At 39.3% G+C, this 17,751-nt stretch overlaps 1 protein-coding gene across 1 annotated transcript in view; it reads left to right on the top strand.

Moving 5' to 3' along the window:
* Window positions 1-17,751, top strand: part of LOC149218407 (uncharacterized) — a 245,129-nt gene that overhangs the window by 95,792 nt on the left and 131,586 nt on the right. The window contains exons 4-5 of the mRNA XM_089383939.1: window positions 17,263-17,320; window positions 17,450-17,542. Coding sequence (XP_089240065.1) covers window positions 17,263-17,320; window positions 17,450-17,542 — 151 coding nt within the window. The remainder of the gene's footprint in view (window positions 1-17,262; window positions 17,321-17,449; window positions 17,543-17,751) is intronic.

The following is a 17,751-nucleotide window of genomic DNA, read 5'->3' as shown; positions in this document are numbered from 1 at the left end:
TTGATAGTGAGCTTGTGCAGTGAGGGGCAGGGATAGTTCCGGTTGGAGATTTCTCCTGATTTGGGAATACTTAATAGAGAAGGCAGAGAGAGATCAATAGAGGCAACGCAAAGCCAGAGAGGCTGGCGTAGGGCCATGCAGAGGGCAATGCGGAAGCCTAGAAGGAATTTGTAAATTTGGTGGAGAATCGATTTTAGAGGCAGAGGCCGGGGCGTGAGATTGAGAGGGTAGAAGTCGAATTCTCAGAAGCAAATCGATCAGCTGGGAGGAGTGACATAGACCCCAGTCGCTGTGATGCAGGGCCTACACAGTGATTTCGAAGAGACTGCACTGACGCATCCAGGGGTTGGCCATTTAGTGGTTGGATTAGCCAGGGTCTCCAATGATAGTGTGAGGTAATCTCACTCATCTCTCCGTCAGTAATATTCTTTGCACTGGATAGCCAACAGGGCATCCAGAGATTGTATTCAGAAAAAACTACTGCTTAATAATACAAACACTCAACTGCTGCATTTGTTTTCCTGCATTGGGTTTTTTCGGGGACATTTGTCCAAAAATAACTGTGTACATGTGTTGTGTGTTTCTTTCTTGCTCAGTTAGTTGTTTCTGCATATAATTTTAATTGGTGAAGGCTGCAGTGTATTAGTTTCGCTCTTTGCTGTAGGAAGCAGTAAATAATTTGTTCAGTAATTAACAAATAGAAGGAACTTAATCAGTTGTTGCAGTAGAAATTTGGGTTACTAGGAGAATATCGATAGTGAGTTTGTGTAGTGAGGGGTAGGGATAATTTGGTTGGAGAATCTTCTCCTGAGCCAAGATACGCAACAGAGAGGCAAAGAGACACCAAAAGGAGGCAGTGTAGTACCCAGGAGGGGTTGACGCTGAGCCAGAAGGGCTCACGCAGAGGTAGCGTAGTCCTCCCAGCGGAAGTCTGAAAAGCTGCTGGGGTTTGACGTATGAGTCGGGAGGGTTGATGTCAAAGCTCTTGGAGAGAAAATCGACCCAGCGCAGAGCTGACGCAGAGCCTTAGAGGTTGACGTAGGGCCCACGTAGGGGCAATGCAGGAATAACCGGGGACACGTTGGTTTAGCTGGCAGATCAACGGGACTTGCCAGGTAGAGTGAAGTAATCCCACAAATTTCTTCTGCCAGTTGTATTTCTCTGTAACTGGATTGTTGGAAGGGCATCCAGAGTTGTATTCAGAAAATTACTACATAATAATAAAAACCCTCGGAGCTACTACACTGGTTTTCCCGCATTGGGTTTTTCCTCGGACATTTGTCCAAAAAATACTGTCATTTGTGTTGTATCTTTCTCTATTGTTCTGTTCTTGTTTTGGGCAAACTAATTAATTAAGTGAAGGCTGCAGTTGTATTAGCTTTGATATTTGCTGTAGGAAGCAGTAAATAATTTGTTTAAGTAATTAACAAATAGGAGAAGTTTAATTAGTTGTTGCAGTAGTAGATTCGGGTGGGATTCTCGAATTTTCAGAACAACTTGGTAAAATTATCATGTGTGAGGCACAAAATTCTTTGTAACCTGGGCAGTGTCTACAACAAGGAAAGGGATAAGTTAAATCTCTTGTGTATTTCTTGTTGTCAAAAATTTCTCTAGCAGCAAATAAAATCCTCCTTTGAAGGCCGATTTTCCCCAAGAGGCTGTGGGGTTTTTTCGGGGCCAACTTGACCAAAGACTAGTGTCTCTTATGTGTTAAATGCTTGCATAATTTTTTGCATTAATTATCATATGTTAGGAAAGTGAAAAATTATTAGAAGCACTCTTTATGTTTGCAATAAATGCATTCTGAAATTTCCATCAGCATGTCAAAACATGTGGGTCAGGCCTAAACAAACACATGTAAACTTGTAAAGTTGGTTAAGGGTGCAAATCATAAATTTTCTACATGGTATTGGAACTAAGTTGAGGTTCACATTTCCAATTTCAGTTAGCTGATAAAGAGGGCAAAAAGCATCTAAAGTCTTCAAACAGTGAACTAAACCCTTCGAAACTTTGTCAGATCCCAATGACTTTAGCAATTTAGAGGGAGGAAGGTTCTAGCTTACATATTTGCTCCATATTGTTGGTTGTAGGGTCATGGCTACTAGGTTGAGAGTAGAGGACAAATTGGCAGGGGCTGAAAAACTTGGCCCATGGAAGGAGAGGATTATGCTTTTACTGGAGGAGGTGGAAGTGTGGGATGTTGTTGAAGCAATTGTGCAATCACCCGCTGATCTAACTTAGTTGGTGGAGTTCAACAAGAAGAATGGGAAGGAAAAGAGGATCCTTCTAGATGCCATCAAGGACCATTTATTCCCTCATGTTTCAAGGATGAGATATGCATATCAGATGTGGGAGTCCTTGGTCTCTTTACACCATAGTTCTAATGAGATAAGGAAGATGGTGTTGAGACAAAAACTACGCAACACTAGGATGACCAAGGCTGACAGTGTCACCTCTTTCCTCACTAGAGTCTCACAGGTGAAGGATGAGTTAGCTGCCATTGGAGAGGCTTTTCCAGAGGAGCAGTTGGTTAGGATTGCCTTAGATGGGTTCACTGAGAAGTGGGATGGCTTTATTCACGACTTGGTGCCTAGAGAGCACTTTTCTGGTTGGAGGAGGATGTGGGATGATTTCATCCAGAAGGAGATCAGGAGGAGTGCGAGGGGTAGCAGTAAGAGTGGTGGGGGAGGTGAAGAGGAGAATGTTGCTCTTGTGACAAAGGGTAAGAAGGGAAAGAAGATTAAGAAGGGGTCTTTTAGTGGAGCAAAGTAGGAGAAGGGGAAGCATAAGGCTAAGGAGAAGGACATGAGCAAAATGAAATGCTTTGCTTATGGGAAGATGGGTCACTATGCTATACAGTGTCCCAAGAAGAAGGGTAAGAAGAAACAGGGAGTTGCCGCTTCAGCAGATGTGGATGATTTTGCGGCTATGTTTGATTCATAGTGTGCTTTGGTGGTGAGTTTAGCCAATCATGTCACATCTTCTCCTGCATGGTTCATAGACAGTGGAGAATCTTGCCATATGACTAGAGGTAGAGAGCACTTCACGAGACTTCTACAAGATGATATTTTCTTGGAGGTTGTGCTTGGTGACAACTCCAAAGTAAAAGCGACAGGGATGGGGACAATTTCATTTCAGAGGGAGTTATCACCTCCTCTGAAGGTGTCAGATGTTCTATATGTTCCAAGGTTCAAAAGAGTTTGATATCAGTCTCTAGTTTGGAGGATAAGGGGTATGAGGTGTTGTTCCGAAAGGGACAAGTGTTGATATATCCCAGGGGATCCAGTATCGAGTCTGCTTGTGTGATTGGAGCTCGCAGTGGGAGACTACACAAACTTATGTTTTCGGCCTCTTCGAGCGATGGTAGTGTAGATCAATAACAGTGAGTTATGTGAGCTATGGCACAGGAGGATGACCCACTTGCACCATGGAGCTTTTAGGATGTTGAGGGAGATGGTTACAAGGTTGCTTGACTTCAACACAAAGCATCATGATGTGTGTAGGGGGTGTGCTTTGGGAAAGTACACCAAGACACCTTTCCAGAGCAGTGACAACAGAGCTGCAGGTATCCTTGATTTGATTCATTCTGATGTATGTGGTTCTATGCCCTAGGTTTCATTGAGTGGATATGAGTACTATGTGACATTCATTGATGACCACTCTAGGAGGACCTGGATTTACTTCCTGAAGACTAAGGATGAGGTCTTCTGGAGATTCCAAGAGTTTAAGGCTCTTGTGGAGAACTAGACAAGGAGGCAAATCAGGGTGTTGAGATCAGACAATGGGGGTGAGTACACTTCTGTGGAGATGAGGGATTTTTGTGGGAGTGTTGGCATCAAGAGGGAGCTCATTATGCCTTACAAGTTTCAGTAGAATGGGGTGGCAGAGAGGAAGAACAGGGGTATTGTGGGTGCAGCTAGAGCGATGTTGCATGATCAAAGTTTACCTTTCTTCTTGTGGGCCAAGGTGTGTAACACTGCAGTTTATTTGCAGAACAGGAGCCTACATTTGAGGAGGAGAGGGCTTTGAGGAGGTCTCAGGAGGTTGATCAGGTAGAGAAGAAGGCTCCTCAGTAGGGGGCCACATTACAGGTTTCAGGAGCATTAGGATCAAGAGGTTCACCTTCTTTAGGGGTGACAGGTTCACAGAGTACATGATCACCTGGTGGAGGTTCATCAAGCACCATATCTCAGAGTTTAGGATCGACATTGGTTATTTCAGAGCCTTCCTTGCCAGGATGAGAGGCACCGGTTGAGGATTTTCCCATATCACCATAGGAGACTATTGTTGGGAAGAGGAAGCCAAGATGGCTTTGGGAGACCCTGAAGGAGGCTTAGGAGGCAGTGGGGAGACTCAAGTGGTCAGTGAGGGAGAGCAGACCACCAGAGAGGTTGGGTGGCTTTGTGGCAGATGTTGTAGAGATAGAGCCAACAAGTTTTGAGGAGGTCGCTAAACAACAAATTTGGAGGGATTCCATGGTGGAGTATGCCTTTATCATGAAGAATGATGTCTGTGAGGTAGTGCCACGTCTTGATGAGAAATCAGCGGTGACTTCTAGGTGGCTCTACAAGATCATACATGCTGCGGATGGCAGCATGGAGAAGTTCAAAGCTCAGTTTGTGGTGCAAGGGTTCTCATTGCTTCCATTAGAGCAGTGATATATATAGCAGTTGAGATGGGATAGAGGATTCACCAGATGGATGTGAAGACCACCTTTCTCAATGGTGTTATACAGGAGGAGGTGTACATTGAGCAACCTGAGGGCTTTGAGTTGCATGGGAGGGAGTCTCACGTGTGTAGGCTGAAGAAAGCCTTGTATGGACCGAAGCAGGCACCGAGGGCATGGTACGAGAGGATAGATGCCTACACTCAACAGATGGGTTTCCAGAAGATTAATGCAGATCCGAACCTATACTTTATCTTGGTAGGTGATGATCCACTCATTTTGGTTCTGTATGTGGATGACTTGTTTATTACAGGGGAGGACAAACTCATCTAGCACTGCAAGAGAGATCTTGCTTTAGAGTTTGATATCACTGATATGGGGTTGATGCATTGCTTTCTGAGGTTCGAGGGTTGGCAGGAGGATGGGCATATCTTCATGGGCCAGGGCAGGTATGCAGGTGACATCTTGAGGAGATTCCGTATGGATGGTTGTAGGCCTATGGCTACTCATATGATCACCAACTAGAAGAAGCTGCATAATGTTGATTTCGAGTTGGTGGACCCCACTTCGGTTCATTGATGTATCTAGTCAACAATAGAGTGGATATTTGTTTTGCAGTCAACACATTGAGTCAATTTATGACGGAGCCTAGGAGAGTACACTGGGTGGCTGCAAAACATGTGTTGAGGTACTACTACTTACAAGGCACAATGGATTATGGTTTGGACTATTTTCAGATGTGATGGAGTCAGATTGATTGGTTGCACATACTCAAATTGTGTTGGTGATGTTAGTCACTGGAAGAGTACTTCTGGATGTTATTTCTTGTTGGGCTCGATAATTGTGTCATGGTTTAGTAGGAAACAGAGGTCAGTGGCATTGAGCAACACAAAGGCAATGCATAATGCAACTAGTTAGGAAGGGTGCGAGGCATTATGGCTTCTCAAGATGCTTCATGGTTTATTTGGTCAAATGCTAAGACCAACTACGATTTACTATAATAATCAGAGTTTGTATTAAACTCTCTAAGAATCCAGTATTTCACGATATGTCAAAGTATATAGAGATCAGATACCACTTCATCAGAGATCGGGTTCACCAAGGGGCAGTGAAGCTTGAGTATATATCCACTGATGATCAGGTAGTAGACATTCTCACCAAGTCTTTGCCAAGAAGCAAGCATGTTTTTTCAGAGACAAGATAGGAGTGATGAGAAACACCTTCCTCGGTAAGAGGGAGTGTTGAAAATAGTACCAAGGAGAAGTGTTACTAGTCTTTTATCCCTTTTAGTTTAGTGAGCACATTAATGGACTTTTGTTTCAATAACATTTATGAGTTAAATTAATGTCATGGGTGGAAAATGTACTTAGAAGTGTTGTACCATGTAATTTTTTTAATAGTAGTCACTTGTACTTTATAAAGAGACTTTATGTGTAAAATACTAAGTGTACTTTTCTAATATTACAGTGAGATGAAAAATCACTTTATGAGAAAAAACAGTGTGGAAAAAGTCTGCAAAAAATCCCGATTTAATCCTAAAAACGCGATTTTTTGAACTAAACGATTTAATCCCCCGACTTTTTGGCGACTTTTTCACAAACGAAAAAATCGCGATTTTTTCCTTATACTCCTGATTTAATCAGGAGTCGACCCAAAAAGTCTTCCTCCCTTCCTAGGCCGCGGATAAAGAGGCCGCAAAGGTGAAAAAACTGTAAATTGAAGCTTTCATCTATGCATTTTCAAGTTATTGCATTGTATTATTTGTCATACTTCTTGTGAGCATAGTAGTCTCATTTGTAATCTGTTAGTTTTGAGGTTAAGATATGTTTTTGTTTTCCAAGGAAAAACAAATCTTTATACTTCATATTTCTAGTTAGAAAGCAAAGTATACATTAGCTAAGCCTCCAGGGTTTTAGTGATCCAAACTCTAACAGCCACTGCCCCTTCAAAAGATTACAAAAGTACCAAAAGGACAGGCATACAACAGTGTTCCATAGAAAGAACCCCACACCATCAAAAACATTGTTACAGTTGTTGAATGCTTCCAGAAGAAACAACAAAGAGGAGGTAATGAAGATCAAATAGCAACAACCTATCCAAAAAAAAACAAAACCAGTGCCTCCAAAAAGAACCCATTTTTCAGACAGGAACAAAGTAACTGTGAAATCTTGTGACAGCAAAGATCCTTCCTACAATGAGAGCACGTTTTGAAAGGGAATCTTCTTTAGTGGTGAATTCCCTGCAAATGTGGGGAAAGGTTATGTATCAGAAGTGGATTTTATCTCCAAGAGTTTTTGAATAATAGATGCCAAGGCTAGGTTAATAATCTGACATCTACTGTTTTCTCAGAAAATAAGCAGCTTGGATCCACCAAGCGTTAAATTTCACATCTATTGTGATACTCACTGTTAATTTTCATAGGACCTACCACCTGACACCTTATTACCCAAGCAGATTACAATCTACTGAATAAATGCATGACTTATTTCTTAATACAATTAATGGAAACAAAAATTAAAAGGGGAAGAGGGTCTCAATGACTGATTACTTGATGACTTTTAGATGACTCATGATATACATTTATTATACCTTTTGTTGATATTTTGACTCTTGAGAGTTGAGACTCGGACAGGACTCAAAATTCAGGAGTTGATTCACTATTTTGATATGTGATGTAGCATTAGATTTCATATACATATTATATATTAGCTTTTTTTACATGTTTATGTGGAAATGCATTTATTTGCTGTTGTGGATACTCTAGATGTTAAAAAAAATAAAAATAAAAATGAATAATTTTGTGTTTTTTTAATTTTGCCGACTTTTTCAAAAAATTCCCGACTTTGACGAGTTTTTCAACTTTTGGACCCTTGCCGAATTAATCCCGACTTCGACTTTTTCCACATTGAGAAAAAATAGAAAAGGTAGTACTAGAAGACTTTTAAGTGATGGGGCCAATGTATGAGGGGGGTCATTTGGGAGAAATGATTTCAACCACACATCTTGAGATTTGGAGATTAAATCTCATCCATTGGATCCTAGGTTTAGGGATTCAATCTTTTCCAAGGAGACAAAAGAGGGAAAAGGGATCTCATTCTTCACTTCACACTTGAGAGAGCAAGAGGAGAAAAGAAGAAGTAAGAACAAGGAGAAAGGAGGAAGAGGCTGCTATAGCCATCATTTGCAGGAGGAAACTACAACAAATAGAAGGATCAAATCCCAAGGATCAGCTAACACAATCCAAAGAGCAGTCCCGAGGTTCTAGGGGTGGCAATTTAGGTTTGAGTTTCTAGGGGCGGAAATTTAGGCCCGAGTTTTTAGGGGCGGAAATTTAGGAGTGAATTTTGAGGTAGTTCTTGGAGAGAAGTAGGCTCGAAATTCTAGTGCTCTTTCCTTTGACTGAGCACACAATTTGAGGCAAGATTCTTGGAACAAAACCTGAGGCCTGTCTCTGCTACATTTCTGGTACAGTCAACATGTTTTTTGTGGGATTTGTGATGGGTTTTTGAGGCTGTTTGAATCAAAGTCAAAGCAGAAAATTTAGGGAACAATTATGCTGAGTCTGAATCGAAAACAGAGGCACTGTCAGTGAGCTGCTAACACTGAGTTCGAGGCAAATCACAACTGGGTAAAATGACTGTGAGGCACGAAATTCTATGTAACCTGGGCAGCGTCTACAAGAAGTTCGAGGCAAGAGATAAGTTAAATCTCTTATGTATTTCTTGTTGTAAAAAATTTCTCTAGAAGCAAACAAAATCCTCCTTTGAAGACTGGTTTTCCCCAAGAGGCTGTGGGGATTTTTTGGGGTCAGCTTGACCAAAAACTAGTGTCTATTGTGTTAAATGCCTCCATAATTTTTTGCATTAATTATAAGCTATTAGGAAAGTGAAACATTAGTACAAGCACTCTTTATGTTTGCAATAAATGCATTCTGAAATTTATATCAGCATGTCGAAACATGTGGGTTGGGCCTAAACAAAGACATGCAAATTTGTAAACTGGGTTAAGGGTGCAGATCATAAATTTTCTACAGGAACAACAAATGCTAGTCATAAAGAAGGATAAATACACATTCCTTGAGGAGGAGTTACATATGCCATTTAGGGAGGTACACATGCCTTTGTAACTCATGCCATTAAGGAGGTATGCATGCCTTTGTAGCTCATGCCATTAAGGAGGTACACATGCCTTTGTAGCTTATGCCATAAAGGGGATAATGTAACATATGCATTAAATAGTGCGTAAGAGGAATCTTTTATGACATGCTTTAATGAGTGTGTAATAGGAATATGCCATGCTTTTAGTGAGTGCATAAGAGAGAGTGTAACATATCCATTAAGTGAGAGAGGGTAACATATGCATTAATTGAGGGGAGTTACATATGACATGATTGAGAGCCATGATTGAGAGACTTGAATTTCCTTCTAATAATAATTTAATAATATCATAAAGTTTAATAATAATAATAATAATATTGATGATTAAGTCGAGATTGAACTATTAAGATTGATTAATGATAAGTTAAGTGATTTTCTGTCAACTATACTTTATTACCAATTGATGCAAGGTGATTTACTATTTTTGGAAAGTCATACTTGAGATGCTAGACATCTATTTTTAGAAAGTCACTCCAGAATTGTCAGAAATTAGATTTTAGATAAAGAAATTCATTCTTGAGCTACCAATTTTCAACATGTCAAAACATGGCCTCCTCTTTCCAACGTTAGGGCTCCTTCAGGTGCAACAATCCCTCTCTAGTCTCTCATGGAAGACCATCCTCATTTGGGTTTTGAATCAAGTCCTGCACACTAGGTTATGCCAAGGGCAATCTAGTGGCATGCTGCGTCCAGTGGTGCAATCATCAAGAATCCTCTATATTGGGTCAAAGTAGATCAATGTCCTTTGTCTTGAGGGTGCTTTGGGACATGTAACATTTGCTCAAGTCATCAGGAGGCTCAACTGTCACAATGTTGCATCTTCTAAGCCATCCATCTCTCTGGAAAGGCTTGGGTACCTGTGGAGTGGGTGCCCTCAAGGCCTTGGGATGCTGTGGACCACCTAATAAAACCATCATGAACTCAAGTAAAGGCAACCATCCATTAGAGATGAAGATCATATGAGCATCTAAGTGGACCAAACTTGGATGTTAAGGGTATGCTAATACTTCAAACAAGAATCACCTTTTGATATCTAACTATACGAGGTCCCGTAAAGGTGTTCCCTACCTTGATAGGAGTGGCTAATGGTCTATACTATTAGGTGCTTCCAACCCTCAAGGGGAAGTGACATTTCCAAGGTCAACCCTTCAATCAATAGGTGTTAGTGTAAATGAATGACAATGGAGGGGAAAGGGCTTCATGGCAAAGTGCCATGGTCAAGGGGACCAATTGATGGGGAGTCCACGTCCCGAATGTATAAATGTAAAGGAGGGAGCAATCGTGGATGCATGAGTTACCTTGCTCTACCTGCTTTTTCGACCCCGTTGCACCCATTTTTTCAACATTCCAAGGAAGCAGGTTCCAAAGACTTGAAGAATTTTTTTCAAAGTCAAAATCATCAGCTAGCAGTCTGTCATATCATTGTAAACCCATTTTGCAAATTTTTAATGTAAATGATGCTAGTACGATCGTTAATTATGTAACAATCTAGGTAAGCCTATGATTTGGCGACGAATTTAATCCTAGGAGGTTTTTAGTTTTACTGATTATTGTGTTTCTAAATGCGGATAATCGAGTTTTTCCCTCCAACCTCACCCCAAAGCTAAAGTGGAATTTATCGTCGAAGTGTTAGGTGAGTCCTAGTGTTTAAGTCGAGTCTATTGTAAAAGTGGTTTGAAAATAATTTAAGCTAATTGGCTAAATTATTTTATTACAAATCATTTGGTCTACTAGATCATATTGTGCCGCAAAATTGAGTAAATATTATGAGGTTTTATAAAGAATGGGTATTCCCCCTTTGAGGGTTGAATTTGTAAAATCTTATGTAAAAAATATTTTAGTGCATGGTCCCTAATACTTAGACACCATGGCTAAAATATTTGAGGGTGGAAAAATAATTAATCCCCCAAATTGTCAATTAATTAATTTTTGTAGCAAAAAATTAATTTAAATCTTAAGCCAAAAAATTAATTAATTTTGAGTCAAAATTTAAATGTTAGATAAATTAATTTCTCAAAGTGGAAAAATTCGTGGGTCTAAAAGTAGTTAATTTTTAGAGGTCCCCCACTAAGGGAATATTGTAAATTTCAAGAAAATTTGGACCTTTGGACCTTGATGGTTAAGTCAAAGTCTAAATTTTGAGGAATTAGTTCAAAATAATTATTTTTGAACAAATAAAAAATGGTTTTAATGAGAAATTCGAAAATTCCTCAAAAACAAGTACTGTGAACTAATTTCCTCAAAATTTTGACTTTGACTTAACCATCAAAAATAGGTCAAGATTATAAGTTGATTGAGGATTTTTCAATGATCGAGATTATTTTGATGCGGATCAAGCCAACTAGCCGTTATTTTCCACTTGGAGGATTTTTTCTATAAATAGAAGGCATTTTGCTTCTATTATGATCATGATGATCTTTGGTTTGATGTAATTTTGTAAACACTGGTGTGAAGGCACTGTCCTACTGGGAAAGTTTTGAATTTCATAATAAAAGACTTTGGGGTACAGTTCATGGTGTCTTTGTCTCATTGATTTGTGGTATGTGTTGTGTATGTGCTTCAATTATATCTGAATCATTATTTCATTTGTAGATGATAGGAACATTCTATTGGTAAGTTGTGGGCTTATGTTAGGTGATCTGATTCATTGTAAGTTCTAGCGATCTTTTCTTAAGAAATATATAGAGTTTGCAGGTTCCCCGACCCTTGGGCTCCAAGTTCACAGACTGTGGGCACAGGTTGACCTTGTTTGGACTTCGAACATTTTATGTGATTTTTCTAACTTCACTAAGGTTGTGGTTTAACATCTATTTTTCGAAATACACCTGGCCATTGTCAAAATTTTATTTAAAAAATTATTCCTCAAAAAATCCTTCAACAATTGTACATTTGTATAATTTGTAAATTAGACTTCAAAATTCTGCGACCATTCTCATTATGTTTAAAACAAATTTCCGGATCCATATCGCATTCAATATTTTATAATCGATGTTTCGATCCAACAACTGTGGTTCATCTTCAGGATGAAAAGATGTATGAAAGATTGATCCACCAGGTTTCAATAATTAGGAAAAAGAAAGCAGGGAAAGGTTGTCAGCTTTTTTTCCCTACTTTCTTTTTCCTAATTATTGAAACCTGGTGGATCAGTCTTTCATATATCTTTTCATCCTGAAGATGAACCACAGTTGCTGGATCGAAACGTCGATTATAAAATATTGAATGCGATATGGATCTCGAAATTTGTTTTGAACATAATTTGTAAATAAATTTTTGTAATATAATTTTTGTAGAAATTTTTTTTGCTAAACCTTGTTTGCAGTTGGGGTTTGGGGTTTTGAATTTTTTTTTGCATATTTTGGGGTTTTAGGCACTTGTATTTTCATTTGTGCGGGTTAGATCCAAATGATTCAAAGATATTTGCTGGGGTTTTGAGCTAGATCTAGGCCCTTGAGGGTAAGATCTAGTCTCTAAAATTTTTGCAGGGCAAGCAACTGAAGAATTTTGTAGTGAAATTGAAGATTTGAGGAAATTCGAATTTTGGCAAGGGTTTGAAATTTTTTAGGGGCCTCTAGGCCCAGCGTTTCCTTATGCGCTAGCCGTCTACCCTTCCTAGCTTCTGTGTTAGCCTTTTCTAGCCTTCCAAGGCTAGTTGCAGGCATTTAAAGGCCTCGGCCTGCCCCTGTAGCCCTTGCCATGGGCACTTTTGGCCTTTTTAGGCCTAGCCATAAGGTCTAAGGCCTTAGAACTCCTCTCCTAGGCTTGCCACAGGCCTCTCCTCTCCTCCTCCTGCCCTCGGCCCTCCTCCTTCCCCTCCGTCCTCCTCTTCTCCCACCTTGACAACCTTCCTTAAGCCTTAAAGCCCTAGGTTGCAGCCCTTTTAGAGCCTCTCAGCCTCTCTTAAGCCTAGCGGCAACCTTTCAAGGTTTGCTGTGAAGCCCTTTTGGCCTCTAGACCTTAGCCGCAGGCCTAACTAGGCCTTGCAGCCCTCCTTCACCTCAACGCTAGCCCTCTAGGGCCCAACGTTGCCCTTCTTTGACCCTTATTTGCCCTCTTTTCATCTCTGATTGAGCATTTGATTTCAGGACTGAATATTGGTGTGTTTTGCAGAGGTATTTGGCACAAAATTTTGGTGTTTACAGGTGCTCCAACGCTTGGACAAAATTTGGGCAAGTTTGGCAAAGTTTCTTCTAGGCCTAGGGCCATTGGTTTGCCTCTCAAACCCTTAATCACCTCACTGTTTACCTACAACAGTCTATTCTTGTTCTTACAGTGGCAAAATACTTATAAAAATGCTCCTAAAATCACTCATAATATGCTTGACACATTGAGGAACTAATTGCATGAGTTGGGCATCCTTCATTTGGCTCGTTTCATAATTTATTAATGACTGTCATCTCTGCATATTAATGACTGATATAACGTTGGTGATTGCATCATAAGAAGGTTAATCAACTCATAATTTCATTGGTTTGACACTTGGGTTCTCATTGCTCATATTTGGCTAGTATATGCTTATCATTTTGCACTTAAAAGAGCTCTAAATTAAAAGTTACATTCTGCTGGCATAGCATTGGAATACAAGATTATATCAGTGCTTTACACTCTAATTGTTACTTGTTTCATGGTTTTAAGTGCCATTGTGAAGAAGGCTGCTAGCATTGGTTATGCGGAATCTAACATTTGCTTGTCTCTTGTAAGCTTGATCATAATCTCTAAGAGTCATTAAATTTGCACTAAGTTCACTCACTAAAGCACTCTAATCTCAAGTTGCATTGTGTTGAATGGTTTAAGTTACTTTGGGCATCTTGATCTAATTGTCTCTATTAATTGGCATTGAAGTAACTTGTTCTCTTAAGTGTTTAAAATCATTGGGAATCTAATTGGCATTATTGTGTTGGGCTTCTAAGTGAATCATTGGATAATTGCTCTTGTTTTCCTTTGTCGTTATTGGTTTATGGTTATTGTAAATCCTTGGCTTATTGGCACATCTTGAGAAGCTCTTAATTGAATGTCATTTCTCTTAAGCAAATTTGGAAATTTAGCTTGAATCTAATTGCATGAGATCTTTGATTGTCTTGTTGTGAAGTCATCATTGGCATATTGTATTGAATCATTAGCTAATTGTCTTAAGTGCTCTAATTGTTATTGGATTTATCGTTCATATTGTAAGTGGATATCTATTGTGAAATCTATTTATTGGTGAATCATTATTAAGAGCATATTTTGAACAATTGACATGGGCATTTTATCTCTTGTTGGCACTATTGAACTTGAACACTTGTCTTGTGATTGAGATTACCTTTTCTGAGCATTGTTAAGTACTTGATATCTTAACTTGAAGTAAATCATAATTAAGTACTTAAGGAAACATTTAAGTAATCTCGCATCAAGATCACTCATAATCTTGCATAAAGCATCCTTAGTTAGTCTTGCATTAATAAATTACCTCCAAGCATAAGCTTGCTTGATAAACATTTAGGGCCACCCTTTCTCAATTTAGCTTGAGGGACTTAGCACCTCTTTAGTGGTTAACACGGTGACCTTGCAATCGTTAGAGCCATGGTCTCTGTAGTGTCGGAGGCATCAGGTGGTTGGAACACAGGGGGAGTTATCATTAATCAAGCCTCTACTTGCTTCTCGTTGGCCTCCATCCCACAACTTACTCTAGAAACTAGTTCCAAAATAGTTAAGAGGAAGGTTACATTTAGAATAGGCGTCTAATTTAAAATCAACTGAGATTCTGCATTTCTCCTAGCTTTTAGGATTTGCATTTCGTCTAGGGTAGCCACACCTCTAAGCAACGATTGTTCATCCGGTTACTTGGCATCTAATTGGTAGTAAGCAAGAAGTTGACTGCATAAGGCAATGGTCTCACATTCGAATCTAATCTAATATTTAAGTCTTGCTAAAATTAACCAAGTAGCTAGGCCATTCAATCGTGTCTCCCGGACTTGTTGGTTGCCAACAAGCCTTTCATCTTCACATTTCATAGGGATTACCCCCCATACCCTGTTGTTGGGAGACAACTAGAACAAAGAGGTTGGGGATTAGGGTGACAACCCCTGACTTGAGTTGTTGTCGCAATGCCTATATAATCAGAGCAACAATAGACCCCTCTAGTGTGCCTTTTATTTTTTCTTGATAATTCTTTGTATTATGGTGCATAGCTCAAGGGTTAGAGCTTACTTTTATGATGTAGCATTTTATATTACCCCTTAAGATGAGACAGTTCATCGCTCATCGGGGTTGCAACATGCGAGGTTTCCTTTTGATGTAAAGGAGCATCATATGTTCAAAGAACCGAGTGATGGCTAATGAGGAGGGTAGAGCTCATTCTAGGCTTTTTTCCATGTGCTAACTTATGTCCTAGCCATCTTTTGCATTTTGATTTTTTTTTTTTTTTTTTTTTGTGGCCATGATATGCTTTTCCATTCTTTTAGTTGCATCAACCTCCAGGGCAATGTTTTCTGGTCCTACTCAAGGAGTGTGGACATGAGGGTGCCAAATCCCAATGAACCAATGAGAAGTTAGACCCGAAGAATGGATGGTAGAATATGGGGTTTGTAATGTGTCATTGAAAGTATCAAGTATGGTGTAGGGGATAATGAACACGCTACCTCAATCATTTTGAAGAAAACCCACTATTTGCTTGTCATCCTCAAAAATAGGCCGATGCTCTTGATTATTGGGTATTGCAGGCCTAAAACTGAATTCCATTGTAAAGTCTCCTAGTTCAGATATATCATCGCTTAGTGATTGCAATGTGGATGCAGCAACTGCTACAGAATCAACCACAGAATTTTTGGCATTAAACGATCCCTTGACCTGGGATACAATTAGATCAGAATCCCCTATGACTTTCAAGTGTTGTCTCTTTACTGAGGACCATATCCAGACCTAAAGTCAAGGCTTCATATTCTGCCACGTTGTTTGTGCAATCAAACGCCGACCTATAAGAGAACATAATTTGCATCTTGGAGGGTGATATCAAAACTATGCCTGCATCTGAACCCGACTTTGAGCATGCTCCCTCAAAGTACATAGCCCATACTCCATCAGCCTCTGATTCAGGGGTGGCAGACTTTTGAGAGATCCTCCATTCCCCATATCTGCAGTCTTCTTCTAGGATTTCATCTGAGGTTGCGCAAAGACGCTCAATTAATGGCTGGGTTGATGGCTTCCTAAATACAATGGCATAGGAATTCTCTCCCATGGGGACCTTAATATGAGACCTGTCACCTATACACTCACAACAACTTATTCATAGCAACTGAGCAGGGTGTTGATGGTAAACCTTGGGACATAGAATTATAATAATAGCAATGAAACATTAGCTAAATAAAAGAATAAAATTAAAATTGCATGCAAGTAAAATCAACATGCAAACAATCAAAGAAGGCTGCAAAAGCAATAATGCAAGAAACACCTAGTTTAGCATGCCACAAGTGAGAGCTAAGTATAGTCATATAACCTGTCTCTGGAAACAAACTCCGAACAGCAGCCTGTTGTAACAAGCTTGTTCTTAAACCTCCAGTTTGCAAAGGGGCAAATCTGGGGGTTAACGGGATAATCATAATTTCACATTGTCAATAGGAAATGGTTTATATTCCGAATGCGATTATCTTTGAGATTTGACAGTTGTTTACCCTGTGGTAAGGGGTTTAAACTTTAGGGCATAAGGGCCCTAGGTTCTACAGGGCATTGCATTTTACACATGAAATCCTCCCATCCATCTTTTTTGTTCCATTTGCCAAATATCTTCACGTCCAAAATTAATCAACAACTCACATTTTATCCTTACAGGATACTAACTGTGATTACAATTTTATTTAGCTTCCATTGACTAAACATAAAAGTTAATGCTACTACATCATCAAGTTGGAGAACGCAATACACAATCATCATATTCGTTGTCCTTGGAAGCTTGTGGGGCTTTATATTCTTTGTTTTCGGATTTGATTACCTTAATATTCTTCTATGTTTCTTATAAGACAAAATTGTTTACTGAAGGCATACTTATATCATGGGAAAACAGTGGTATGATGTTTGTTTAATGAAAGAAATCTCAAAAGTTGATGGCATCACTCCATGGATTTTTAGTTGTAGTGTGGAATAGAAGACTGAAGTACTTAGTTTGAAGCATGAATGCCTTGTTTGGATTTGTCTTTAGTTTAGAACCATGAATGTCTTCTTTGGAGTTAAACACTTTGTAATGTTGATTTGGCGTTTCTGGAATCTGGAATGACCGGGTTCAATCTGAAACTGTCTAAATCTATTTGCATATGATTGATTTGCTTTCGTGTTTGTGGAAGCTGTTTCCAGTTATTTATGCAGTGTTACCTACCTATGCCTTTGTTATATCTCGATGAGTAAAAATTGTGTTGATTGTAACTGAACTGAACCTGTAGTAACATATACGCATGTGCATTTTGTTTGCAGAAATCAATAAATGAAGCTGCAACTGACTGGGGCTTACGTTGTTTACGATATGAAATAAGTACATTCTCCTGCTATTCACACCTAGAAACTTTATATGAACCCTTGATTGTAAAATTTAAAGAGGTGGCCATATTTTTTCATAAAACAATAGTAATCTGTCTGTTACTTTGGTGAATCATTTTTCCAGGGGACATCAATCCACCAGCAGGTGTAAAAGCAGCCATGGAGATGCAGGCAGAGGCAGAACGGAGAAAGCGAGCTCAAGTGCTGGAGTCTGAAGGTTATTTGATTGTTATGGATATAAAATGGTCATAAAGAAAATCTCTTTTGGATTTTTTATATATCTGTATTGGAAATCTGATATCGCTGGTACAAATAAAGCTATCTAATAGGTTTGATTTCATAGTAATTACATGCTTGAAACCTCTTTTTGCCACCAGGGGTTTATTCATAAAATAGGGTTAGGCAATGAGAGGAGAAAACATTGTG

The sequence above is a fragment of the Pinus tabuliformis genome, chromosome Q, assembly GCF_031772625.1.
Source record: "Pinus tabuliformis cultivar Carrire ecotype Pingquan chromosome Q, CPIR1, whole genome shotgun sequence".
In the NCBI taxonomy this organism is placed as follows: domain Eukaryota; kingdom Viridiplantae; phylum Streptophyta; class Pinopsida; order Pinales; family Pinaceae; genus Pinus; species Pinus tabuliformis.
The sequence above is the reverse complement of the archived record's forward strand: the minus strand, read 5'-3'. Positions and strand labels throughout refer to the sequence as shown.